Below are 27,780 nucleotides of genomic sequence, written 5' to 3' on the forward strand. Positions count from 1 at the left end.
CATCATCCCTCCCATCTGCCCAACAACCCAAAACATCATTAAATCAAAAAAGAAATAAGAAAAAGAAGGTAAATCCTCTGTAGGTAGCTGATTCTCCATGATATTTACTGTCTTAAACTTGTTTGCGGTATTGCTGTTTCCTGTTTTTGTGGAAAGGGTTGATGGGATTTTAATTCTTCTTTTTATACTATGTTGATCAAGAAATGTGGAGTCTAGCCTTTTGGTCTAGCGCTTATAAATAAACGCATGCAGCAGCAAAGTTACTAGTGGCATTGAGTAATGCATGCTATGCTCCTCCTACTTTGGCTGAATGATCCAAGGCCAAAATTGTCGAAAATAGTACTTGATGGCCGGTGACGACAACATGTTTGCCACATGCGCCGATGGTTTTTCTAATATTTTTTGTATTGAGACTGATAGATCAAGGAATGCCAAGCTGGTGGTACAATGTGTGTTGGCTGATTCAAGGTTGAAGGCTAGCTCTAGATCAGATTTTTTTTTTTTCCCCTTTTCTTTCGAAAAAATTTGGGTAAAAAAGGTAGTGTGGTCTATATAAAAGGTTAATATTAATTAAGTGATATTCAACTGTTCCAATAAAACATAAATCTCTCCAATTGGTGTTATTCTTCTTGTGAATAAATAGCATCCTAAGATCAGAATTTCGTAAATTGTCATTAGATACCCCAAGGTGAAGGTTTTGACCAAATTTACCTCAATTCAGCACTATTAATTCGAATATAAATTGGTAATAGATACCTATCTCATGGCAATATTTAAAAAAAAAAAAAAATGAGGAGAGAGAGAGAGAGAGAGAGAGAGAGAGAGAGAGAGAATTACGTACCACTCAAATAGTACTACAAAATTAAAAGGGATCTATGTTATCTTTCAATCTGTTTAACAGAAATCTCATGAACATCATACTGTCATACATATTGAATATTTCATCATCAAAGATTCCTGGTCCTCTGGGACAAACAAGAGGCATTTTTTTTTTTACTTCATTTATATTATCTTCTCATTTCACTAAGAGAAGAATCTGACCTTTCGGTAGGAAAATCTTGCTTTCCATTCAAGCCATTCTCTATCTTAATATTCTTCCCTGTTTCTTATGTTTGGATAATGAGTGATAGGGTTACTACCTATTTACTACTCATAGTTCATTTCAAATTTTTTTTTTATTTTTTTATTTTCTTTTAAGTATTTTTTTTAACATCCTTAACTATTAAGAAAAAATTAAAAAAATACATAATTTTACTAATAGTCACTTCCTTAACCATTAAGTAAAATAAAAAATTAAAAAAAAAATCAAATATAAAATGACTAGTAAATGAGTAGTAAGAGAATATTAACCCTATCATTTTTTTTGGAAAATAATGTTACTTTTCTTGCAAGGAAGAATCACATTCTCTTTACTCCATATTTTTCTTTTTTGGGTTTCCTCTGGAAAGCTATATCTTAAAGCTTCAACACTGTTAATGTGGCTTCAAAACAAAGTGACTTCAAGACGATAGAGAGAAAAGGAGGAAAAAAAAAAAAAAAAAAAAAAAAACAGCAAAAAATTGAACTCAGGGCTGCACATGTCCAGAGTTTCTTGCTACCTATGAGTGCACATGTCCAAAAGCTTCTTCCTCCATTCAACTATTTCATCGAAAAAATCATCAATCTGTCCAATGATAGCCTCCACCCCACATCTCAAAGACCCAAAGCAACTCTTCAACCTCTCGACCCTGTCTTGGACATCAATCTCAACTTCATACTCCAAAAATCTCTCCATTTCAACTTTCAACTCTTCCATTGCTGCCTTCGCTTCCCGGAGCTCGTGCAGCAAAATCCCAGGCTGTCCTTGATCAACGTGTTCTATCTCATTTGCAACTCTTTGCTGCAATCTTTTGATTGAAACCATCAAGCCTGAGCCAAATACAGCAATATTATTCCCTCGAACCCTGATCCTCCTTGGCAAAAGCTCGATGCAGGCCAACAGTACACAAGTCCACAAAGCAAGATCATCAAAAGCAATGAGCTAATGTTCCTCATTGCATAAAGAACACCTCGAAAACCATAGAACCCGTTGAAATTTGATGTTGACGAAATGTTCTCATCGAAACATAATGAGAGTGGTTGAATTCTTGTTTCCATCAAGCTCTTGTGATCCTCTTCCAATGCTACAATTTCCCTCTGGCAACCGCTTATAGCCCGAATCACCTTTTGCATAAATATTGGAAGATCAAAGTAATAACACATCGAAATATAATCATATTTTGGAAATTAACTTGAAAAAACGATTTTAGTGATGTTGGCGAGTCAATTTTACTGACCTGACGAGAGAGCTGAGGGCTCAAACGGCGATAACCATCCATCGAGGTTTCTATATTGGCAGCAGTCGAATAGTAATTTTCCATCCCGGAGGCACCAGATTTAAGCACTTGACATGCTTCCCAAAGCCTAGAACTTTCATCCATGTATTCATCGAGCCATTTTTCACCTATTGGCAAGTGAAGCTTTTGAACCAAAACGGTTAGCTGGGAATTAAAGGATCTTAGTGAGGATAGCACCTTTTGAAGGTATTGGATTGACATGAAGTCGTGAGAGAGCAAGGAATGATCAAGATCGTCGAGTCCTTGGTTGAGAAAGTTGTAGAAGCCATTGACAGAAGAGGTGGTGCATGAGGGATCCATCATGGAAAATAAGAAAAAAAGAAAAAAAGAAAAAGAAAAAAGGATGATATGGTGGGGGTGAAAATAAAGATGATGGGACTGACAGATTTATACTAGAAGATCATGGAGAAAGCAAGCAGAAACGAAAGAAGGTGGGTAGCTCAAGAGCTTAGGTTTCCATATTGAAAAGTATTGCTGGGTGCAATCATGGCTGTTTCCTTAAGAGTGGAGGGGATGATTGAGAATCTGCTGTTGCATTGTTATATGGGCAGTTAATGAAAATTAAAAAAATAAAAAGTTATAAAAAAATGATATATATATGAAAACTTCATGAGTTCTCTCAAAATATTCTTCTTCCAATATTATTATACCCTTTATTTGTTTTGCTTCTTTGATTTGTGTGTTTTTTCCATTCCCAAAGGGGATGATAGTGCACATAGCAGAAAGTAAATATAGGAATATATGTTAGAAAGTAAATCAAGAATCTTACAAGCTCTTTATCATTTGATATGTTAGATTATGTTTCCCGAGCTGTAAAGGTCTGACTACTTTGACTGAGATTTTCTTCTCATTCTTCTAGTTTGATTTGGTTCCCTTTTGAACTAATTGCTGATCTTTGACTTGCCCTCAACTTTATTTTCTCTTCCTTCCCATGTTTCTACAACTCTCATACTGCAAAATTCTGTCTTGTTTTCCCAGACAGTCTCTATTTTATTGTGATTTGGTTCATTTAAAAGGAATTCGATGGTGAGGGTTCTCTCTCTGTATATATGGATTAATTTATGTTCCAAATACCGATTCTTCTTTATCCTTTTCAGGACCCAACATCCTTTTCCTAGGCATTAAATCTACAGTTTTTGATATTGACGGAATGTGAGTATTGTACCCATTGATCCTAGTAATATCGATGATGGGTCACTCTGATACAAGTACCCCAAACCTCCACCACAGTGGCCCAAGACCAGCCCAAGTACTTTTTCTAGGCAACTTTTTTGGCCATGGAATCTAAGAACACATGAACTATAATTTAGTAATTAAACGCACTTAGAGCCATAATACTATCAATTCTCTATTTTATTTGTTATCAGTGAAATACTCTAACCAAAATGATTATACAAAATCAATCCTATAAATTGATATGACTTGATGCGATTCGTCAGATTATAAAATTATTTTTATTATAAAATAGATCTAACGAATTAGATAAATCATATCAGTTCTTACATTATGATATAATGTGGGGGAAATGAGGCATTCTTTGTATTTCCACTCGAGTGAGAAAAAAAAGAAAGGAAAATTAACACATATTTGGAGTAATGTGTGAGATCCCTTACAAAAATATAGACCTTTCTTCAAGTGAGAGCTTCCATTCTGGAAGTGAAAGGATGTAAAATATACGTGACAGCCATGGCTTCTATTTTTTTTTTCTTTTTTCAATTACATTGAGGATTTTGGATTTTCAACTATGAAAAGTTTATCTTTATCTCTAATTACGTCAACAGAGTCGATCTCTGATCCTTCTTCATCTGTTACCGTGGCATTTCTTGCGTCGAACCCAAATTTCTGACCTATTAGAAGAAACACAAATATACAAAGGAAGGTGGTATATATTAGATTAAAACCTTGTCAGTTGTCACCCAGTCTCAAAACAACATAATGATTGAGCTGTTAGCTGGCGATTCTAAATGATATCTGACAGAGATAAAGCTTAATTTTGCAGGAAAAATGTGGTCAGGGGAAACAAGGATTTAGTATGCATTAATTAATATTCACTCTCACACTCTATATTTATAATTTTTTTAATAGAATATAAAGGTATTTTTTATAAAGAATGAAAATGATTTTTATAGAGTGTGGACTGGTAAATAATAGTTAATGAGAATAATTTTTCTTAATATATATAGTAATGATTTGTACAAGTTTTAAATAGACAAGTCTCACACAGTCATTTTATGAAAAAGTGGATACCACAATGAAAAAGTGTTAAAAAATCTATTTTTTTATTAGTAGGATCCACTATTTTTTACAAAGAGTCTATACTAAACTTGTCTATTTGAAATTTGTACGTAGAATTACTCGTTATTAATATTTAGCAGCAATCGAAGATATATATGTCTCAAGTACCTGCAATATTTCTGAGCTCCTCAAGTGAACCCGGCAACCTAATCAGCCTTCCAGCTTCCATGCAGCCAGTCTCTCTCCTCAAAAGTGGATTGCCTCTATAAATGCTTACCCTTGGACAAATTGATCCTATACTGGAGTAGTACTCTCTCAGATTGCGACCCTGCTCCCCTTTACCATGACTACCAAAAAGAACTTGATTTGTATCGGGGACTCTAATCTGGTGTCCAACCTCTCGCTTTTGCAACATTTCATTCAAAGTTGTCTGAGGAAACTCGTATGTTTTGGTGTCGGAAGTTATATCTGCACCATTCATAAGAAGAAGTTCGACCATTTCCACATTGTTTTTGGACATGGCAATCTCGATTGCTGTTAACCCGTGTCGATCCTTTGAATCAACGTTTAGTCCTTGTTTCAACAGTTCCTGCATCACCGTCAGATCGTCTCTATTTGCAGCAGTGCAGAAGAGATCGCCAGCAATATGTGGATCAGAAATGGCGGCAGACTTGTAGAGAGTCCAGAATATGGAATGATGTTTTGATTCTATAGCATCCCACAACGCAGTGTTGCCCTTTTTATCTGCATATTGCATGGTATAATAATAAAAAAATCCCAAGGGCATACTAATTATGTTGAATTAAGCAGAAGAATTTCACCAACTAAAATATTTAAAGAAAAATGGCGGAAGGTTAGAGATTACCTCTTAAGTGTACGTTACATGCGTGCTTAAGGAGTACCAAAACACACTCTTCATGCCCTTTCGATGCTGCAATGTGCTGTTGCATTACAAGAAATTAATTACTACTACTAATTATAATGATGATTATTATAATGATCATGATGATTATTTAGAGAGAAATCAAAATACCAATGGGGTTCTTCCTTTAGAATCTCCAATATCAGGATCCAACTTCGCTCTGAGAAGCTCATCCAGAAAGGCAGCATTGCCAGCCTTAGCAACAGCCAACAAGTTGCTAGCCATATTTGGGTCACCGGCCTGATCTTCTTGATCTTCCCCATTGATCTCTTCCAGCAATTCTCCAATACTAAGATCCTTTAGCTTTTTGTAATGCTGCATTTACAATTTATAACAAACCTTTAAATCCTTAATCAAAGTGAACAAGCATATATATAGATATCAAAAGATTAATGATCATCGTAAGTCTATGCTATATATGCATGCACACCGACCTGAAGGAAGTTGTACAGCATTTTCTCGTAGTCTTCTAGTTTGGTCTGTGTTGACTCGATTAGAACAGTGGTTTTGAGCCTCAGGAGTTGTGAAAGCGTCTTGGTTCGATAATTAAATCTTTGAGGCTTACAACAAAGAGCACCAACTTCTCCGAATATGTCCTTTGATTGCAAAGTGGCTATAACTCTTTCTTTCTGATCCTTCTCGCACTCAATTATTTCAACCTCGCCCGATACAATGATGTAGATATCTTCCGGTGCCTCATTTTGCATGATAACATCCTCTCTAGGTGGTACGTACTCTGCCTTCATCTTGGCAACCTGTAATATATATCCAATACCAGATCATCATGTATGCATGTTTAGATCAGCAATTTAATTCCCTAATTGGCAAGAAAAATGGACCAAAATAATCTGATTTTTTATTTTTTATTATAACGGGATTGACTCTGATTGTCATATTTTAATATTGATGTTAAAAAACGTACGCATTGTTCGTTCAGATTTTAACCATGCATCAATATCATCGATCATATATACCATGATCAAGAGAGTTTCCTTGGAAATGCCCTTGAAAAGATAGACGTTCTCCACGGTAGGCAGAAATAAACGCTGGCAGATACTTGTACAGATAGACTTTGGTAGCTGCTCAATCAGTTGCTGCTCGTTTAGGTTCTCAGCCTTGAACCTCAAGCACATGTAAGCCAATATCTGTTCTTTTAGCCTTGGAGGCAAGCGATTTCGGCTTACGAAATTTGATGCTGCTTCAATGCTATTTCTCTGCAACAATTTATAACAAAGCCAGCCAATCCCACCAAATTCATCATCAGAACATGACACGGATTAAGTGACAGTACAAATTGACAAGTATACAATCAAATTAAGAGAAAAAAAAAAAAAAGTGAGGAAAATCTAAAATACTCACAAATTCCATGGTACGACGAGTTCCTTCAACGACTAAATTTGTCATGTTACCAATAATGTAAGAAGTGAGGCCAAGGTTAACAAGCATATAGAAAATAATGAAGACCATTTCCATGGTGTTGACAGCATGGAGATCTCCATAGCCGACTGTGGTCATGGTGGTAATGGACCAGTACATGGAAGAAATATAACGTGTGGAAAGGCTTGCTTCTCTGAAATTTGGGATCAAAGCTGCAGTCCATGTCTTTCCATGGTGAGGGTTCAGTTCTGCTAGCAAGTAGTAGAGGCAACCAGCACAATGCACCGTAAACAGTGTCACCTGATGAAGCCAACATGATGATCATTGATTTACATCATCACCTCATTGCAAGTTGTACGTAGGTTCAGAAAAACTCGTTTGTCAATTATGCTTGCAAAATGATCAAAATGCATACATGGGGCCTGGTGGGAGTGGATATATGGGCTACTTACAGATAGCAGCCTAGCACATCGGATCCAGAAATAACTGTATCTGATGTCCTTCTCAAGCCTGCCGAATAAGGGAGCCCAATGCAAGTTAATTTTAGAATGAGTCCAGTTGCCGGCTTCAAATTTTCGATAAACATACTTAAATAGGATTTAAAATTTAAAATTTATCTTTTAAATCAAATTATAGCACGATATATAATGTGGAGGAATTTTAAAACAACATTAAATACTGAAGCATCTTATACTTTATGCAATTATCTTTTTCTAGATCATTTTTCAAGTCTGGAGAATGTTTTTCCTAAATTTGGATAAAACTGACCGACCTGGTGAAGAGCTGCTTGGCCCGTCGGAGTCTCCAAAATCTGAGCATGCCCAAGAGGGTGTAAGGGAGACCCATACGTAGTTTGCCTGTGAACAAGTATCCAAGCACCTCAAATGGGATTGTGGATGCCAAATCCATCACGAACCACGTTGACAGGTACCTTTAATTAGTTAAACAAGAGCATCAGTCGGTTAATTAATATCAAATCATCAAATTTTTTTTTTTTTATTTTAATTTTAAGTTGATAAAAAAATCATCAAGTATTGAATATTATATATTTCAAACAGATCTAGAAATTTGGATTGGTGGGGCATGATGTTTTAATTATAATTAAGACTGCTAGCTGCATGGTGAGCAAATTAAATAATCTATTAAATTCTTCAATCCTAACTTTAATGTATTTGGACCACCGGGACAGCTCGGAAGGTGATCAATGAGAAGCCCTGCATTGTTGAGCAGTTGGCTGTAATTGCTTGATCAAGTAGCTAGGGGTCCATATTGAGGTGCCTTTGAATATTTGATGTCTTCACCGTTCATTCATTTCTCCTCTTAGGTCTCGTTTAGTTACACATATTAGATAAGATGAGATGGAATGAAAAATCTATAAATAATAATAAGATAATTTAAAAATAATAATAAAATAATTTGAGTTAAGATTTTTAAATTATAATGTTAAAAGAGGGTTATAATATAATTTTTTAATATATATAATTTTTTGTTTTAAAATTTGAAAAAATTGTATTATTTTTTGTGTTTTAATTGTTTGGAAAAGTTTTAATGATCATTAAGTAATAATTATATGAAAAAGTTAAATTTAAAAATATTTATATTTAAATAATATTTATTTTTAAATAATATTAGAATGTTGAGATGAGATAAAATGGTTTGAAAGATCGATTTGTGACACCAAACCAGGCCTTAATTTCAAATAAATAGAAATGATTAAAATGTCTAATATTTTATGTTAAATAGATATTATTTATTTATTTAAGTTGAAATGGATCAATGATCATTTGTTTCTGAATAAAATGCGTCTCGTACATATATATATATATATATATACTAACGATGATTTCATCCCCTTTTAGTAAGACAATACATGACTAGCAACCCAAGAAAAAAAAGTTGGTTGAGTCAAAATTAAATGATGTGATGAAAATCTTCGGAATAGAATTATTAAAAAATCAATGATATATGTTGATATTTGGCTGCAATTCATGATCAGATAATATTAATCAATAGACCTGACTGCATGCTTGATGAGGTTGAAAAACAGACAAGTCAAAAGTGGTCCAAAAACTATATGTGGAGGGTACGTATAACTAACCTCACTGCAATCTTTCTAGAATCACGAACTGGAAGCTGAGTTAGCGAATCAATATAAGCCACGAAAAATGTCAAGAAGATATCGACCCCAAAGAATAGATCCACAATGCTGTCTGCTATCCATAGCAGTTTCTTGGGAGAAGATCTGAGATATGCTACCTCAAATGGGTAAACCCATGCCGAGTACGCAACCAAAAGCACCATAAATGCCTGCCAACACCTGCATACATGCACCAACCCAGTCTATAATTAGGATGTATTAATGCTAGATATAATAATAGAATATAGTATATACATGTTTTACGTAGTATTTCAGCCCTTTTGAAAGACAGATCAAACCCATCATTAAAAAGTGATTTTTTTTTTTTTTTTTTTTTGTTTACGTAAATTTTAGATTTGTCAAGTTGTACAAATTAAAATATATGCAAGTATAGCATGCAGTACACACACGTGCATGGATGGAGTCACACGTGTACACGCACATGTAAGTTATATACAATCATATGTAGGTACGTACGTATACGTGTGGAAAGTAACATTTTAGAACAATTTATATGAACTAAATTATGTGGTCGTGATTAATTCAAAGTGATGGCTGGTAGGTGCATGATGATGATCATCAACGCAACGTACGTCCAACTTTTGTAAATCATGAGCATATCGCGGCTATCTTCGATTTTTTCTTTTTTTTTTTTATTCATCGAAAATATTATTGCTAATTCAGTTCATGGAAAATACTGCGGGACGGATCGATGAATTGGACCCCCAAATCGACCGATATTAATTTTTTTTTAAAAAAAAATCTAATAGTTAAAGAAGTGTTTATTAGTGAATTGAATTTTTTTTTCAATATATATAAAGATATTTAAAAAATATGTAAAATTTTGTTCTCTCTCATCGCTCAGTTATGGATCGATACCGGTAGCAGGAACTTCAGTTCATATATATTTCATGTACGTACGTACGTACCTGTATCTTGAATCCATGGGCGATATGATCCAGCCTTTTGACTCTATTTGATTTTGGGTGTAATGATCACTAGAAACACCGAGTGGCGGAATGATGAGCTTCGAAAGGTGACGCAAACTGAGAGATGATGACGCTTCGCTTTCTTCATGCTCATGTAGTACTGGGGTTTCTGGCTGCATCTGCAGCTGGCCGCTGTGCTGGTTTTTCTGGCTATCCTTCTTCATGTCAGATGCTAAGTCACGATCAAGACTATTGTATGGACCAAGCTGTTCCTTATCCATTCTCCCAAACATAGTACTAGTACTCTTTAATTAGTAGAATTTTTTAAGGCAAATATAATAACAGAAACACACAAACGGCGCTAGAAGATCAGAAAGGGAGAGTCGCCGGCCGGTCAGGAGTAGTATTACTAAGTTTTGGAGAAACAGCTAGCTTGAAAAGAGTAAGGGGAAAATTAAAGGTACGTAGGCCATGGGCGGGCTTAAAGTTGAAAGAAAGAGAGCTTTGTGATCATGAGGGATGCAGATTCCATCGCTTGGTGGATGTGAAGAGATCGAAGTAGTTGTGGGGATTCTCTGAAGTAGTAGTAATAGCTAGATCAACAAGTAGTTCTGATGATCCTGGAACAAGTTACTAAGAGTTGAACATGAGGATCAAATCAAAAGGTGGACTAATTTGGAAGACCTGCGTTGTCTGAGGATCGAGTACTAGTACTTGCGATAAGATACCAAATATGCAGAAAAGGTTGTGCAGCTTTTTTGGCTTTGTTCGAATGTAAAAGGACCATATGGACCAGATATCCCATCTCCCTCACTCTGTGTACAGAATTCCAACTTTCTTGTATGATTTTATATTAGCATGGCAAAAACTACTTTGCCCTTCCAAGCTTACAGCTAAATTTGACTGCTTTTTTTTTTTTTATTTAATAGTTAAAGAAGTGATTTTAAATATGTCGTAATATTTTTTTAAAATATTTAAATATATTAAAAAAATATTAAAAAAATAAAAAGCTGTAAAATTGAAAGAATACTCTTGACAGCAGAGTAGGCCGACTCCATAAGTATATATGGTGCCACAGCGTGAAGTACTTGATATTTATGACCCACTGCAATATCTGGTATGGCCAATTAATTGGCCATATCCTATTAAATGGTCCCTTCCTCTAAATCATTTGTGGAAGTCTAATTATTATGTATTTTCAAAATATGAATAATTGGACCTTTTTATTTTATTATAAAATTTCATTTGATTAAAATTATTTATATAAGCATAATTTTTTAATTATAAGATATATTTAATTAATATGAATGAAGTATCATGCACGTGTTTATGTTTTCACAATATTTAATAATGAAAAATTCTATTTATCATCTCTACATCACATACTATATATACATAATTTTCTTTTTATTTTTTTATTTTTTATTTTTTATTTTTTATTAAATATGTGGTGTATGTATAATGATAAGTAGAAGAATCACTTTAATGATTACTGGCCATCCATGTTTTAACCCAACTTATTGCCAAACACGTTTGTTTGGTGGGGCTGCCTAGACATGTATCTCGCGTCCTAGTAGCACAGTATTGAAAAAGAAAAGGCAGTAAAAGTAAGGAGAAAAGCAGTAGGTGGGGTTGACGCGAAGTCTCCTCCCAAATTAAATCCAAATGCCATTCCAAATCATGAGAAATATTATAATTATATTATTTATATATCTCATAATTATTTGGATGTAATTAACAATATTAATTACCCATTAAACATCTTAATTTATCAATTTAGACTGATTTAATTAATAGTTTAATTATGAGCATTAACATATCAACCCAACGTGTTGCATGGAAGAATTAATTATAACTAGATGGATCCAAGATTAAAGAATATTCCTGACCTAATTTTCCTGACAATTTGGTTGTACAGCACCGTATATGAAGGTGAGCCGAAACATGGAAATAGCTCATATGTTTAGCATGTCTTAAACCAGAGCTAATAACTAATAAGGCCTTGACAGATTATTCAAAAACTACAAGGCAGGCAGGCAGGCAGGCATACAAAAAACAGAAAAATAATAACAATTCATCCAAGTTGATATGATGAGAAAAGGGCCCATATTCCTTTCTTTTTGGTCACGAGCATGTGAAAAGGTGTGCTTTTTGCCAATACTCGGCGTCTACCAGTCGTATCAGTTTAATGTGAGCGCAATATTATCGGTACCGACACATCTAACCCATTATTTCTAGACTGATTTAATTAATTTCAGCACTCGGTTTTCAACAGAAATATGTTCTTTTAAAAAATAATAGATAAATCTAGATCTCACGCGAAAAACTCATTTCTTTTAATGGTAGACGGAGACCCCACCTTTTAAAAAAAATCACATTTAAAAAAAAAAAAATCAGAGAAGGATAAATGTGATTATGTGAATTTTATTGTATAACCAATTGAACTGGATTGCTTCATTAATAACAGATTATTTGCTATGCTGGCTGACTCAATTTCCTCCCATTCCCACTTGTGGGAGGCAAAAAAGAAGAGAAAACAAAGATGGGAAATGCAAAACTGGCCACGAAGAATCAAAACCATCTGAAATCAGAAGAAACACACTCGAATTAATTCTAATTAGGAACTATGTTTGCCTGAATCATACAACGATAAATGCCTCTTTTAAGTGTCTCCAGATAAACTACCTGAAGAAAGTTTCTTTCAGAGCTTTTAGAGCACCTCGTTTATAATAAACTCGAGGATGGATTATAGCATTAAAACTACTTGTACAAAATTCATGACTTTTGAGTTCATCTTCTGATCTATTGGTTTCTAAAAAGTTGCCAAAGAAAGAAGCAAAAGAATCAGCCAAGGGGAAAACATCTTCTTTTAGCATAATATAAGTTACTGGTGAAAAGGACCACTATCACGAGCTCAAGTAAATCGGGTGGTAAAACTGTGTAACTTTTTGTTCTTGTTCCTCGGCTGAAGAAGTCATGGGAGGAAGAAGTAAAATCAGGAGGTCGGGATGAAGGTCTCTCAAGCGTCCTAGCATACTCGACATCTTCACCTCAGATACTCAGATCTCTTCAAAAGCTTCTATGAACTTTGAACTGAAATGGTGTGTATGTTACTCACAACTCAGACTTTGATTCTAGGTCTTCCTCCGATGATTTGTCCCTTGTTGAACTCTGTGATTCATTAGAAGATGGCTCTTGGAGATCCACTTCATCACCTAAGATTTTTGCAGTGAAATGTCTTGCCTCAAAGTCAAGATCTGGCCACTCAGAAACTATTCTTCTAGCACCCTGTAAAAATCACAAATGGTAGTAAAGGCTAGAAGGGAAAGTGAAAATGAAAAAAGAAACAAACATTTACCTGAAGCTTGGGTTCCTTTGTCATGGGATTGTTGCATAGATCGATGGTTTTTGCTTTGGATTTTGTGGCATTACCACACCATGACTCACACCACAGCCATTCTTGCGGTAGCGAAAAAATGGGTACTGTATGCTGAGCATAGTTTGGAAGATCCTGAAATACGAATTAAAGGATTCACTGACCAAGTATTTTTTTTTTATAAGTAAATGATATTATTAATAAGGATAAGCATTGCCCAAGCGCACAAAATGGTATACAAGAGATAAGACCTATCTAGGTCACAGTAGTGGAAACAAGAAAATCATGTAAATTTTGGCCATTAAAGTCTATAGCTATGGCCTATAGAAATAAAGTACGGAAAAATAAAGATCGAAGTTCCTCTAGTGTCCATTCATTATCTTCAAATGTCTGATTGTTACACTCTCGCCATATGCACCACATAATGCAGATAGGGATCATCTTCCATACAGCTTTGATTTGTGGAGCACCTCTTGAAATGTCTAGCTGGCCAATAACTCAACCACTTCAAGCCCCAAGGCTCTAGCTGTCTCGCAATGTAGCAAGAGCTAATCCACTGTCTCGCCAGATTTCTTGCACATACAACACCAATCTAGAATAACAACTCGATGCTTCCTCAAATTATCGGTTGTCAGAATCTTGCCTAGGGCAGCTGTCCAAGTGAAGAAGAGCGCTTTGGGGGGCGCCTTATTCCTCCAAAGTCTTCTCCATGGGAATTGAGTGCTCGGTAAATATGTAAGGGACTTACAGAACGATCGAACCGAGAATAAACCCTTACCTACAGGTGTCCAGCACAGTTTATCGGCTCGTTGTCCATTCAGCTTCACGGAATAAACTAGGCTGAAAAAAGCCTTAAAGCAATCTACTTCCCAATCTTGGTCCACTCTACTGAATTGGACTTGGTCCCCCGATCGAACCATGAGGTTCGCCACTGAAGCTTTTTGATCACATGCCACCTGGAAAATGGATGGAAAAGAATCTTTTAGAGCCTCCTCCCCACACCATATGTCCCTCCCAAATTTTATCCAAGTACCCGCACCCAACACAAATTTAGTATGATGAGTAAACACCCCCACCCTCGTCTAATGTACTTCCAAACCCCTACTACATAGGCCCCGTTCACCTCTCTAGTACACCAACCACCCCACAAGCTTTCATCTTTGCAATCAACCACCAATTTCCATAGTGCTTCTGATTTCATATTATATCTCCATAGCCATTTCACAAGTAGGGACCGATTGAAAGTTCTCATATTTTTTTTATCCCCAACCCACCTGAAGAGATTGGCCTGCACACCTTGTCCCATTTGACTAGATGGAATTTGAATTCGTCCTCCATCCCGCTCCATTAGAAATCACGGCGGAGTTTATCAATCCGTGCCGCCACACAAGCTGGAATTGAAAATAAAGACAAAATATGTTGGTAAGTAAGAGAGAGTACTCTTGATCAGAGTCATCCGGCCTCCTTTCAATAAGTACAATCTCTTCCACCCTGCCAATCTTCATTCAATCTTCTCGATAACTGTATCCCAAATTGATAAAGCCCATGAGGCAGCCCTCAATGGCAATCCGAAATATTTCATGGGAAGAGAAGCGACCTTACACCCAAGTGTGTTGGCCAATTGCCAAGTGTTGCTGACGTTCCCAACTGGCAATAACTCTGATTTATTGAAATTCACTCTCAAGCTTAACATTGCTTCGAAGCATAGTAAAAGTGACTTCAATGCCCTTGGCTGGTTTTGATCTGCCTCGCAGAATATTAGTATGTCATCTGCAAATAATAAATGAGATATAGTAATAAGGCCCCGATTGGGATCACCTACCGAAAAACCAGCCACAAAACCGTTCATAACCTCGCCCGATAGCATCCTACTAAGGGCTTCCATGATGATAACAAATATAAGTGGGGACAACGGATCTCTTTGTCTTAGACCATGAGAACTGCTGAAGAAACCAACTAAGCTACCATTAATCAAACCTGAGAACCTTACCGTTGAGATGCACCATATGATCCACGTACACCATCTCTCCAACAAATAAAGAAGGAACTCCCAATTTACATAATTGTATGCCTTCTCCATATCGAGCTTACATAAAATCCCTGTAATACCAGCCTTTAATCTGCTATCCAGGAATTCATTGGCTATAAAGACTGAATCCAGGATTTGTTGACTCCTTACAAATGCATTTTGTGGCTTTGTAATTATCTTATCCAAGGCCTCCCCTAGCCTATTTGCGAGCACCTTGGAGATAATTTTGTACACCCCCATTAACAAGGCTAATGGGCCTATAATTTTTCAACTCCAATGCTCCGATCTTCTTCTGGATCAACACAATAAAGTAGTATTTAAGCTTTTCTCGAACTTCCCAGTCGAGAACAATTCTTGAAACACATTCATTATGTCATCTTTCACTACCTCCCAACATGTTTGGAAAAATCTCATTGAAAAGCCATTTGGACCTGGTGTTTTGTCTTTAACCATTTTTCTTACTACATCATACACCTCCACTAGCTCAAAATGTCTCTCCAACCATGACGTTGTCTGTGGCTCAATAAAGTCAAAACTGAGTCCATCAAGCTTTGGCCTCCACCCCTTGTTTTGTAAATAGTTGTTCAAAGAAATCCACCACATGATCTCGAATCACAGGAGCCTCCATGCAGTCTATACCATTGATATTCAACATCTCAATGGTATTATTTCTCCTATGAGGATTAGCTACTTTGTGGAAGAACTTTATACTTCGATCCCCTTCTTTCAACCATAATGCTCTTAACTTCTGACGCCAAGAGATCTCCTCTAGAGAAATTACTCTCTAACTCTGAAGCCAGCTCTGCCTTTCGCGGTAATTCTTATAGGAAAGGACTTTATCCTCAAGTATCCTCTCTAACTCCTGTAGCTCCTCCACCATGGTCTTATTTCGCTCCTCTATCTCCAAAAGATTGATGCCTCGTTTGTTTTCGCAGATGAGATGAAAGTTAAAAATTAAATAAAATATTATTAGAATATATTTTTTTAATATTATTTTTGTTTTGGGATTTGAAAAATTGAATTAGGGGTGGGCAGCGGGGGCCCGCCCCCGCATGGGCGGTGCGGCTACCCTAGTGGGGCCGGGCTGACCCTAGCGGGGGCCCGCCCCTCACCTCGCTTTGCACCCTCCCAAATATAATTAAAAAATTATTTTTTATATTTATATAAATAATTTATATAAATATATATTGTATATAAATATATACAATTTGTTAAAAACTTGAATTTAAGTTAATGGATTGCCTTGGCCTCCTAGGCCAACCTTTATATAAGAGGTTAAGGCAATACAATAGCCATTATTAAGCAATGTGAGACTAAATTTAGACCAAAAAAAAAATTATAGATCCAGTGAATCACTGGGTTGAGCGGGGGGCAGGATACGGGTTTAAACCACACTCCCCCCCCCCCCCCCCCCCGGCGCATGGTGCGGGGCGGGGGGCTGGGCGCAGGTGCCCCGCCCCGCACCATGCGGGTCCTAAATTGAATTGTTTATTATATTATGTTTGGGAATTTAAAAAAGTTGTAATGATTAGATGAGATGAGAAACTTTTTGAAAACAAGTGAGGCCTCAGAGTTCCAAAGCTTTAAATCACACTTTAAAACTTTTAGTTTGCCTGCAAGTATGTAGGAAAGGGTACCATGAAACTGCTAAGATGACTACCATTGCCTTACCTTGTCCACAAAACTTTCACTTTTAAGCCACATGTTTTCGAACTAAAAATATCAGCGCCCGCCTTGGATACCACCACCATCCAACAAGATGGAAAAATGATCCGAGCAAAGGTGAGGCAACCTCTTCTGACACACCTCTGGGTAATGCATTTCCCTATCCAGCAAGATTAGGAATTTGTCCAGCCGAAACCACGTCTGATTATTGGACAGAGTAAAGGGGCCCCCTATGAGAGGAAGATCCACCAGATTCAAGTAAAAAATACATGTTGAAAATTCTGTCATGGCTGGGTGCATCCGGCTGTCTCTGGATCTTTCATTGGGGAACCTTGTGACGTTAAAATCTCCACCTATGCATCAGGAGAGGTCCCACCAGCTATGTATTCCAGCAGCAAGTTCTTCCCATAATAGTCTTCTGATACTGTCAACATTCAGCCCATATATACCTTCAAAAGCCCACAAAAAATTATCTTCCACAGTTTTAAACCACAGTGTACTCCCTTACAAAATCCTCCATTTTCTCCACCACCCTTCTATCTCACATCACTAAAATTCCACCCGAAGCCCCATTCGATGCAAGATAGACCCAATCTGCATAAGGACAGCTCCAAACACTTCGCACTAATTTCCTGGAAACCAATTTCAGCTTAGTTTCTAGTAAACATACTATGTCTGCCCTCCATTCCCAAAGCAAGTTTTTATGCAAATACGCTTATTTGCCACATTCGACCCGTGAACATTCCATGACACAATTTTTGGCTTCATAAAGGAGATACAATTCCCTTCCCTTTGGATCTATCATGGCTTGAGCTGGCCTCATAGTTCAACGACCGTTTGAGTCTCTTAAGTTCCCATTGTTTCATTGTCCTAGATTTCTTAGACTGAGAGTGACCCACCTCTATGGCAGCGAGAAGAGCCATAAACTGCTCCTCAAAACCCACACACTCCATTCCCACACAATGTTGAATTTCCTTTACCTTTCGGAGCACCCAGTCAGACACATTGAACTTGTTTGGTAGCATAGAATTAAGAGGAATGGGCTCCCCTTCTCTAGAAACCCACTGCGAATTCGAAGGCATCCCCTTCCCCTCCCCCCTAAACAGATTTCTACCCTCCCATTCAATCACATCGTTGCTAGAGATTGGAGTTATTATTTGTGTTTCAGGAACCATTCCCACGTCACTACCACCGATAGGATTGAGCATCTGAGATAGCCCCTCTACAACATCCTCAACAATATCCTCAGAGAAGTCCATCCTTTCCTCGCCATCTCCTTTCGATAGCATCTCGAGGTGTTCCTCAGGTTGATGTGTCCGCCTGAGAAAGTGGTGCTTCTAGGGTGTTTATCAACATTTTTTAGCCACAATAAATTGGGAATGCGATTGACGGTGGTGGTATCTCCTCTATTTCCCCTTTTCGCATCGTTGCCGACAGTTCCACCACCATCGCCGGGGCTTTTTGGACCACCATCAATGGTCCCGCAGCTGGACATGGTGCACTTGTTTCACGGTCCCGCATCGTTGCCGACAGTTCCACCACCATCGCCGGGGCTTTTTGGACCACCATCAATGGTCCCGCAGCTGGACATGGTGCACTTGTTTCACGGTCACCCCCCTTGTGAATCCTCCATACGGGAAGGGACCCAACAGGTTGAGGCCCAATCAAGGATCTTTCATTACAACACCCAATTGACTGGGGCCTTAAGCTAATAGGCCTAGGCCCTTGTTACGCTGACCTATTCCCACACTCAAGCCCACACAAGGCCCACTTCTTTCCAAGCCCAACTCCTCCCTTATAAGCCAATCCACCTTATTCTGTAAAGTACTTAGCTGAGCCTTCACGTCTAGCAGTGCACTAAGGACTTCCCCCTCTGCCACACCACCTATAGGTCTGCCACCGCCACCCTACCACTATACTGGATGAAAATCTTTGTTAGAGCCATGTCCGTTACCAATCCTAGTAGCAGCACCTCTCTGCCTTCCATGTTGTTGTCCCCTTTTCGAAATTCATGGGGTTGCTCCACTATTAGCGCCTCCCTGTAGGAGTGAGGTTGCGGCTGGACCTTCGCCACCGGTGGTCTCTTCAGTGCCTCGTCACTGTAAGTGACCCTCCCTTCATGAATAAACTCCCACAGTGTTTCCCCCATCCTTTTCCACCCTTTGCCCTCCTCAGGAACGAAAATAAAGTTCCTCCCACCAACACCAACACCACCGCGACATAGCGACCGCGACCATTCAAACAGCGCTACGCTATAAAGTTGCAACTGCCTTCCCTGACTATGGTGAAGAAATCACTCTTTTCTTCCTTCATGCAAACCTCCAAGGCCTTTGCCAGCCATTGCACCGTTGAAAGTCCCAGAACCAACTTTGTCACCACCCTTCAGCTTCTCTTTGTAATAATCAAGAGACCCCCCTCCTTCACAAGTGAAATTTTTTTATTCTATCGCAATGTCCTTTGAAAAAACCATCCTAAGCACACCAACACCCCAAAGCTCAGTCGTATAACGCTTTCACAAACCACCCAAACTTAGCGGAGAGAATGAGTGTTTGTTTTCCATCGTCGAGAGAAAATGTACAGACAGAAAATGTACGGACCAAATATTAAATCTATAATACCATCCAAAGGACGATTTTTGCTTACCACTCAAAACAAGTGGTCTATAGTTGGGCACCTATCTAAATAATTGGGCACCATGTTCAAAAACTATAAAGAGTTATGCTAGATACAGTCTTAAGAGTATGCAAACCCCCCCACTCCCTTTGAAAAATAGTGGGGCCCATCGTTAAAAAGTGAGTTTTTTTATGTTAATCCCAGACTTGCACATCCTAAAATTGTACAAATAATTTTTTAACTATATATAATATGAACCACATTTTAGACTCATAAGCAGAAGAGTTAGGAGTGCTCTCTAAGCTCCACATAGAAAAGGCCTGATCGCGAGAATTGGAACTTCCTATCTATTTGTTGAGAAGATGTGGCTTCGCGGGGAAATGACATAATTGCATAGCCCATTTTATTTCCTCAGAAGCATCTTTGCAGTCTTGGTGAATGGTACTTCCATGGGGTTCTTCAATAGTACTTGAGGTTTGCGACAGGGGGACCTCTTATCCCCCCATGCTATTCGTTATAGTTATGGAGATTTTGAGTACAATGATCTCTACTACAATGAAGGGGGTTTCTGGATTTTGTATGGGAATCATGAATGGTGATAAGCTTAGCATTCCTCATATTTTGTTTGCAGATGAAACTTTCATATTTTGAGAGACAAACCCTGATCATCTTCACTACTTTTTTTATAAGTAAAACTTTGTTGATCCCGATCATCTTCACTACTTGAGCTCCCTATTCCTATGCTTTGAAGCAATATGCGGTCTGAAGATTAAGTTTGGATAAGGTGGAATTACTTCCAGTTGTGTAATAAAGAATGTAGACATTTTAAACCCACTAAGCATCTTCACCACTTGATCTCTTGTATACTACCCATATACTGGTGTACCAGTTTTTTTATTGATAAAAATTTACCTCATAAAAGACTATTCTATAATTGGTTAATTTGCATTTCTAAAGGCTTATTTTGTTGCATGTTCACGATCTTTCTTTTATTTTGCCCAAATATATACTAATCATTCCTAGCTTACAAAATGTAGTTGATTACACTTGAGAACTTAATAAAATGCCGTTAGTTAGACTTAAGCTGAAGACTCCAAAGGTATTGAAACAACATTTTTATGATAGGTAAGGAATAAGGCACATAAAATGAACTCAGATGAAAAGAAAACATTAACACTTGAGCTTAAACCACTTGCCTGATCCAGATTGGATAGACTGTTTGGGTCCTTGCTAAGACTTTCATAGAAAACTCTTAGATTATCTCCAGCTGCAGTCTCTCGAAATTTCTTCAGATCAACAACGTATAAAGCACTGGACAAAGTTACATTTCAAGCTCAAACTACTATTCTTACAAAGGATCCAACAATTTAGTACCACAGTGAATAAAAGCAGTGACCTACCTGATATGGTACGGTCTTCCTCGTAAATGATCTTTCCAGAAACCCTAATCCACAGAAAATAAAGGGAGAAAAATAAGAAAGACTATTATGTGTGCATGACGGAACATCTAAAACAATAAGATTTGAATTTTATTTTAAAAAAAATAATTTACTTGTCTCCAGAATCGATATCCATCCATATCCTTGTTGTTGTCACAAAAAGGAGTATATGCAAGAGGTCTTCCTTTTATATCCATGTCATAGAGTTCTCCCATGTCGGTTCTGACAATCTGATCTGCATCAACAAAAATCACCTGCAGACAATGGTAGATATTTAAGCATATCATATGCGTGAAAAGAGACAAGATATAGAAGAAAAAATAAAAATTATCCAAAGAAATGCCAACACCTTTTCCAACGAAATGGGAAATATAACATCAAGGAATAAGATTTTATAGGCCCAAATAATTCGCTGCTTCTCTTTCTGCTTATGCAACCATGTGGGCCATTTGTAGGTGATTAGCTCATAATCGAAACCATACTCTTGTGCCATATGCGGAATCACGCCCTACATATCAAGGACCCAGACAGAGCTTACATGCTGAGAAAAATTTTCAATTTCTTTTTGTTAAGATTAAATAAAACAAAGCTTTGAAAAAATAGATCATAGACATGCACAACCTTAAACTGAGGAGAGAGATAGTTCTTTATGAACCAGAATTTAACTGGGCGACGTGTGTTCTTTAGGACACTCAGAATCATTATTTTCAGAAAACGTTCATACCTGCCAAAAAATAGGATGAGAAAGTTACCCAAGGGAAAATGCATTGTTCATGTGGAGAGAGAGAGAGAGAGTCACTTGGTCAAACCACGAAACAATTAGTATATAAATGAAGTATAATTTTCTTTCGGGTAAGTAAATGAAGGATGAAATCCAACATGCAGCTTTGTGTGGGATAAATCGGTCGCTGTCATTTCTTCAGTTAATGTAAACCTTTTTAAACAATTTGCATGCCTTATACAGACATACACATGGTCTGAACATTATCACAAGCCAAATCGTCTAAAGGCATTCCCTATCAGTATGAGCAGAGATATATATATATATATATATATATATTTACAAGAGATAAATATTATTGATATGAATGAAATAGGCATAGCCCATGTACACAGGAAGTATACAAAAGAACTCTTAAATACATTCTAAGAGCGATAAATTAAAGACAAGAAATCATGAACATTGTCCCCGTTTTAATACAATAGCGGAAAACCAAAGCAATAAAGTGTGTATGAGCAGAGATATTGAGTCCTCAAACATGGGCATACCAATATTGATTAGAATACTGTCTCATGCCACCTGAGAATGCATTTGGTCAACCTGAATCTCGTAAATGAAATTTAGCTGAATGCATTATTTTAAATAGTGGCATTTGGAATGGTGTTGGAAGAAGCTCGAAGGTGAAAAAAAAAGAAGTGGCATCCAGTTATGACACAAAAATTGATTTCTCAGTGTGTGCATGTTGTGCACAAAAATTGAGAAGTTGAATAAGAAGAGTGAGAAACAAGAATGAGAACAAAGGTTCCAAAAAACTCTCTTTCTTACTTCTTCGTAGAGATTAAAAAATTGATTTAAAAAATACACCACAAAATAGAGATGTCAAAACAAGCCAAATAGTGTAAAACATTTTTCTTTTATGAATTAAGGAAATTTATTGAGACAAGTAGCAAGGCAAAGCCAAGTACACAGGAATTATACAAAAACTGAACCTAGTTACAAGTCAGGAACTAGAAAAAGAGACAAGAAAATCATGGTCACTAGTTCCATTAAACACAATAGCCAAAGCCCACTGAAATAAGATATTAAATAAAAAACATCTAAGTTCATCCACCGAGCATTTCTTCTTCAAAGCATCGACCATTCCTCTCCACCCAAATACACCACACAAGGCATAAAGGGATCATATTCCAAACAGTAGCAATTTGCAAATTACCCCTTAAACCTCTCCAGCAAGCAAAAAGAGACCCACCACCCTCCTAGGCATCACCCAATCCATTGCACTTCTATTAAACACTCGATACCATAACACTTCATACCATAATTATGGTGTATACAATAGAAAGGGGTACAATCCAATTAGAAAGGAGGAAAGCAAAAACTAGGGGAGCCAACAATCCATTGCCAGACCTAATCTGAGCCAACATTCATACACGTCTTCTCAAAATCTTCCAATTTTTGCTTATTCATTCCATCGATAATGACCACATCAACAGGCATGACATTATTTAGAGGAATATAAAATTTGAGTGTGGCAGATAAAGGAAAAATAAACACTTACAGGTGTCCAGAAGCGATAGAAAAAATGTTAATTGTTTTCCCACGACGCCCACCCTTTCCTTGCTCCTGAATGGAAAAAAGGTCAAACTTATCACTAAATAAAATAATAAAAGAGCAAGTAATCAACAGATAAATTGCCAACAGTCTTTCAACCGAATGACATCTCCTTTTATAATAAATAAGTTGTGGAGGGTGAGGTCAAAATTTCAATCCCATAAGAGTGCATGATTTATATTTTCAATTTAAAAATAAATCATATTGATCTTGGAGAATTACATTGGTGAGGCTATGACATAGAACTTCCAAATAAGCAAAATGATTCATTCTTCTTTTAATAAGTAACAATCATTTCATTAAGAATGATATAATGCGCATTCAACATGCAATGAGATGTGTCCAAGTAGCCAGAAATAGAAATAGATGCAAGAAAATCATGTAGAGTAAGCTCATTAAAGTCTATGGGTGCAGTCCAGAGAGTATTGAGAAATAAAGTTTAGAGTTCCTCTATCATCCACTCCCAATTCTCAGAATTTCTATCACTCATTTCCCTCGAGATACACCTGCATGAGACATGTAGGGACCATTTTCCACACTAGAGCTAACACTAAAATGTACATTCCATGTACAAAAGGATACATTCATCCAGATTAAGAACACTAAAGCTAGGGTCATAAAAACCATTACAGATTATAACGCGTGAAAGCACAAGTGGAACATGTATCAGATGCACGATTAAGTGACAACTGTCAAGATACACAACATATGCTACCATGAGATCAGTTAAACCGAAAACTGTAGAGGTGAATCATAGGGATTCCATAAAATCCACAAGAGGACTTCAGTGCAATTCAAATAAGAGCACATGTACACAAAAGGAGAGCAGGATAGGGAGGATGAAGAAAAATTTCTCACCACTGATGTGCTTTCACTCTTTTTTGCTAGTTCACTGCCACCAATAAAGCCAGAAGCCCATTTCAATAAATTGGAGTTCCAGCCATTTCCCTATTAAAATTTAACACAAGGCATTTATAAGGCTACAGAATAGTATATAGCTCTCCAGCAAACCTTATTCCTTAAAATGACATCTGGACAACAATTTACAGCCAAAATAATAAGCACTCACTTTCCTGTCTAGTGCATCGTCATTATCATCAGAAACCAACAATATTTCATTCTCCTTTCCCTTTTTCTTCAGTACTTCCAATCGAACCACCTTGCCCCTCAAATCATTGATAGTAATATGTTTTGACAATGGCTTTTCCTGACTTCCATCACCATCTTCCCTCAAAACATAAAGCTCGGAGCTTCGTCCTGATGCAAGTTGCAAGTACCACACCCCAGGAGAGACTTTCATTTGCCAATAACCCAGATTAGCCATCACAATAGTATCAACCAAGTGGGGTGTACTCTTAGTTCCAAGAATCAGCTGAAGGCCTCGGGGTGGATCGCGATCTTTCTCAGAACAATGACCTGGTTAAGGTGGCTTATTAATGCAAACAAATGATAGGATTGGCAATTTATTGCCTCAACTGATTATCCAGTCATGGGAAGCACCAAAGTTCAATTATTTTTAATAAGCAAAACCTTACCGGTAAGGACAAAAGCTTCAAGATCAAACACCGCTTGCAATGTCCTTGTGTCACCAAGGTTCTCAAGCAAAATATTATCCAGGTCATGGCTGAAAATGCACAACAAGGTAAGAAAGGGAAAATGTAAATGAAAAGATCAATTGATATACTTCTGTTGTATAAGTGAAATAAAGCTTACACAGCAATTATCAGAGAAAATAATTTTTATATCAGTGTTGAAGCTTACACAGCAATTACGGGTTCAACAAGCCAAGGCTCAGGAACATCAAGATTCATGGTGAGGGTTTTGGATAATGGCATGTTAGCAAAAAATGCTTGAGGGCCATTTATCGTATAGTCAGTACTGCTGAAATCATCCTACAAAATCATAACAGAACTAAGCACCAAGTATGGTTACTCAAAATAGGAGTTGGTAAGAATAAAACATCCTGGATATACCATAGTGGGTACTACATATCTGTAGTAATTCTTGAGAGGAAGATCAACAAGGGAACTCTGGCAGGAGAAAAAAAAGTTAGTCCCTCAAACAGTAGATAGAACTTCATCTTATTGACAAAGGAAGAAACAGGGACATCTAAGTAAAAATGCAAGGACATATAGGGTGAAATGGGGATAGAAAATAATAAGTAAAAGATGGGGGCATTCATTTTTTATAAAAGATTCAAGATTCTCTTTTATCCCTTCTTGCAGCAGACATGTTTCAAATATCACAAATGTAAGAAGACTTTAACTAAACAATAGATAAATAATCAATGTACTTGCCTCTTGGCCCTCCTTTACTTTTGACTTTTCCTCATCTATCAAAAATGAAATTAACAATGTATGAAAACACAGAGAACATTAACTCACCAATGGATTTAGCACAATCCTCATGCTAGGCTGCACGTATTTCTGCAGAGCCCGAAGAACTGAAGAGAGCTTCTGGCCGGATGGACTCAAAGGATCAATAACCGCATCAATATGAATTGTAGCCTTTTCATTACTAAAAACAATGGCACTGTGCACAATAAAGAACATGGTAAGATTTTAGGGATGAAAAAATATTACAATTTCAGTATATAACCAACAAAAAAGTCTTATTTCAACTAAAACCACGCTTGTGCTTTTCTCTTTATCCTCATTTCATTGCCTAAGGAACATAGAATGATTGCTCTTGTATGTAATGAGAATGGAAAAATAGTGAGAACATGACAACTCCAATGAGCAGTAGTTTCCTTTACCTATATTGTGCATTTAAAACCTCGAAACGTGCACTTTCAGAACTTCGATCCCTCAGAGCCATTGAAGATGACACAATCGAGATAACATCACTAATGAATTTACTGAAAATATCATTCAGAAAAACATCAATGGAATCTTATATGTGCTTAAAAGATCAGAAGTAAAGAACTCAAACTGATATCCAGAATAAATTAAACACAAGATTAAAAAAAAATTGAAAGCAAACAAGTTTACTGTAGATTAAAGTCTTGTGGGTCAGTGGCATGCAAGCCAGGTTCAGTTCCCTATGGCTGAGGGTCCCCCTTCTCTCAATTAGCTGAAGTTGTTCCCAGTTAAAGAATGAGAACTTGGAGATCAGAGGGCTCAGGTGTATTAGTAGAATTTACTTCGAGATCAGAGGGCTCAGTTGTATTAGTAGAATTTACTCGAAGACCTCATACAACTAGTCAGCGGCCTCACCACTAGCTGTACCAACCTTTCTCAAAACATGACCCAAATACCCATAGAAACCGAAACACTTGGACTGCGGCTCTTGGGGAGAATTTGACCACGGACAATTTGAGGAAGAGGGGTTGCGTCGTGATGGAGTGGTGCTATTTGTGTAAAAAGAATGGGGAATCTGTGGACCACTTACTGTTGCATTGTGAGGTAATAAGGGTGCTGTGGGATGAGATCATTAGAAGAGTCGATATTGCTTGGGTAATGCCTCTGAGGGTGTTGGATTTATTGGCCTGCTGGAAGAAGATTCATGGTTGTCCTCAAGTGGCAGCAGTGTGGAAGATGATCCCGTTGTGCATCATGTAGTGTATTTGGTCGGAAAGAAGCGAGCGGTGCTTTGAAGATAGGGAGCGTACAATGGTTGAGCTTCAGAATTTTTTTGTACACACTTTAATGCTTTGGTTTTCAACCATTGTTCTTAATGGAAACAATGTGCATGACTTCTTGTCTTTAATCTCATGATCTTAGAATGTATTTAAGTGTTCTTTTGTATACTTCCTGTGTACACGGGCTATGCCTATTTCATTCGTATCAATAAATTTACTCTTACTTATAAAAAAAAAAACCGAAACACTGACCCAGAAGGCAGCCACACCCAAAACCCACCACCACATACCAACCATGACACTATCAATGCAAATTCTGATTTGAGGGACAACGAGGGATCCAAGGTCGCATCTGCGACTTGATTTTTACAAATTTGATGGTGGACTGACTGATTGGATCTTTCAAACCCAACATTTCCTAGAGGTGTTGAATGTTATAAATGCTTGTGAAAGTTAAGTATGGCAGCATGTTGTGCTATTCTACTAGAGTGAGCAGGTCTTATGCAACTTTGCCAAAATTGTTCTGGAATTCTCAATGTAAGGAGGCCTCGGTGGCTGATTGCTGGCAGCTTTCTCATGGTACATGACAATGGAATATCACCTTTATAAGCTTAGTGCAGGATTGAGAAGTGGAGTTGATTTCTTCATTCAGTCAACTCTTGTACTCATTCACGTTTGGAGCTGGGGTGCAGATAGGGTCTAGTGGATCCATTCCAAGAAAATGAATTTTAAGGTGAGAACCTTCCATCTTCTATCCTACCTTGCATCCCT

At 37.3% G+C, this 27,780-nt stretch overlaps 3 protein-coding genes across 3 annotated transcripts in view; all 3 read right to left on the reverse strand.

Moving 5' to 3' along the window:
* Window positions 1-1,559: 1,559 nt before the first annotated feature.
* On the reverse strand, window positions 1,560-3,654 carry LOC121257201. The gene is made up of 3 exons (XM_041158135.1): window positions 2,316-3,654; window positions 1,922-2,202; window positions 1,560-1,886 (listed from the first exon to the last, which is right to left on the reverse strand). Exons 1-3 carry the CDS (start codon window positions 2,676-2,678, stop codon window positions 1,595-1,597), a joined length of 936 nt encoding a protein of 311 aa, XP_041014069.1. The 5' UTR covers window positions 2,679-3,654; the 3' UTR covers window positions 1,560-1,594.
* A 238-nt stretch (window positions 3,655-3,892) lies between these two features.
* Window positions 3,893-10,769, reverse strand: LOC121257931 (potassium channel AKT2/3-like). Its single transcript, XM_041159213.1, has 11 exons — window positions 9,976-10,769; window positions 9,008-9,226; window positions 7,682-7,840; window positions 7,362-7,419; window positions 6,892-7,209; window positions 6,507-6,746; window positions 5,967-6,287; window positions 5,644-5,847; window positions 5,476-5,551; window positions 4,779-5,354; window positions 3,893-4,222 (listed from the first exon to the last, which is right to left on the reverse strand). The coding sequence occupies exons 1-11, from the start codon at window positions 10,266-10,268 to the stop codon at window positions 4,092-4,094; spliced, it is 2,595 nt and encodes an 864-aa protein (XP_041015147.1). The 5' UTR covers window positions 10,269-10,769; the 3' UTR covers window positions 3,893-4,091.
* Window positions 10,770-12,698: 1,929 nt separating this feature from the next.
* LOC121257904 (UDP-glucose:glycoprotein glucosyltransferase) overlaps window positions 12,699-27,780 on the reverse strand; it is a 32,520-nt gene continuing 17,438 nt past the window's right edge. Inside the window, exons 24-38 of the mRNA XM_041159169.1 lie at window positions 26,185-26,286; window positions 25,814-25,961; window positions 25,403-25,459; window positions 25,191-25,321; window positions 24,965-25,053; window positions 24,499-24,845; window positions 24,288-24,377; window positions 23,377-23,441; window positions 21,719-21,821; window positions 21,447-21,605; window positions 21,211-21,351; window positions 21,059-21,102; window positions 20,855-20,969; window positions 13,334-13,486; window positions 12,699-13,263 (exon numbers count right to left, since the gene is read on the reverse strand). Of these exons, the coding sequence (XP_041015103.1) occupies window positions 13,090-13,263; window positions 13,334-13,486; window positions 20,855-20,969; window positions 21,059-21,102; window positions 21,211-21,351; window positions 21,447-21,605; window positions 21,719-21,821; window positions 23,377-23,441; window positions 24,288-24,377; window positions 24,499-24,845; window positions 24,965-25,053; window positions 25,191-25,321; window positions 25,403-25,459; window positions 25,814-25,961; window positions 26,185-26,286 (1,918 nt within the window). The 3' untranslated portion in view covers window positions 12,699-13,089. The remainder of the gene's footprint in view (window positions 13,264-13,333; window positions 13,487-20,854; window positions 20,970-21,058; window positions 21,103-21,210; window positions 21,352-21,446; window positions 21,606-21,718; window positions 21,822-23,376; window positions 23,442-24,287; window positions 24,378-24,498; window positions 24,846-24,964; window positions 25,054-25,190; window positions 25,322-25,402; window positions 25,460-25,813; window positions 25,962-26,184; window positions 26,287-27,780) is intronic.

The sequence above is a fragment of the Juglans microcarpa x Juglans regia genome, chromosome 3S, assembly GCF_004785595.1.
Source record: "Juglans microcarpa x Juglans regia isolate MS1-56 chromosome 3S, Jm3101_v1.0, whole genome shotgun sequence".
Lineage (NCBI taxonomy): Eukaryota > Viridiplantae > Streptophyta > Magnoliopsida > Fagales > Juglandaceae > Juglans > Juglans microcarpa x Juglans regia.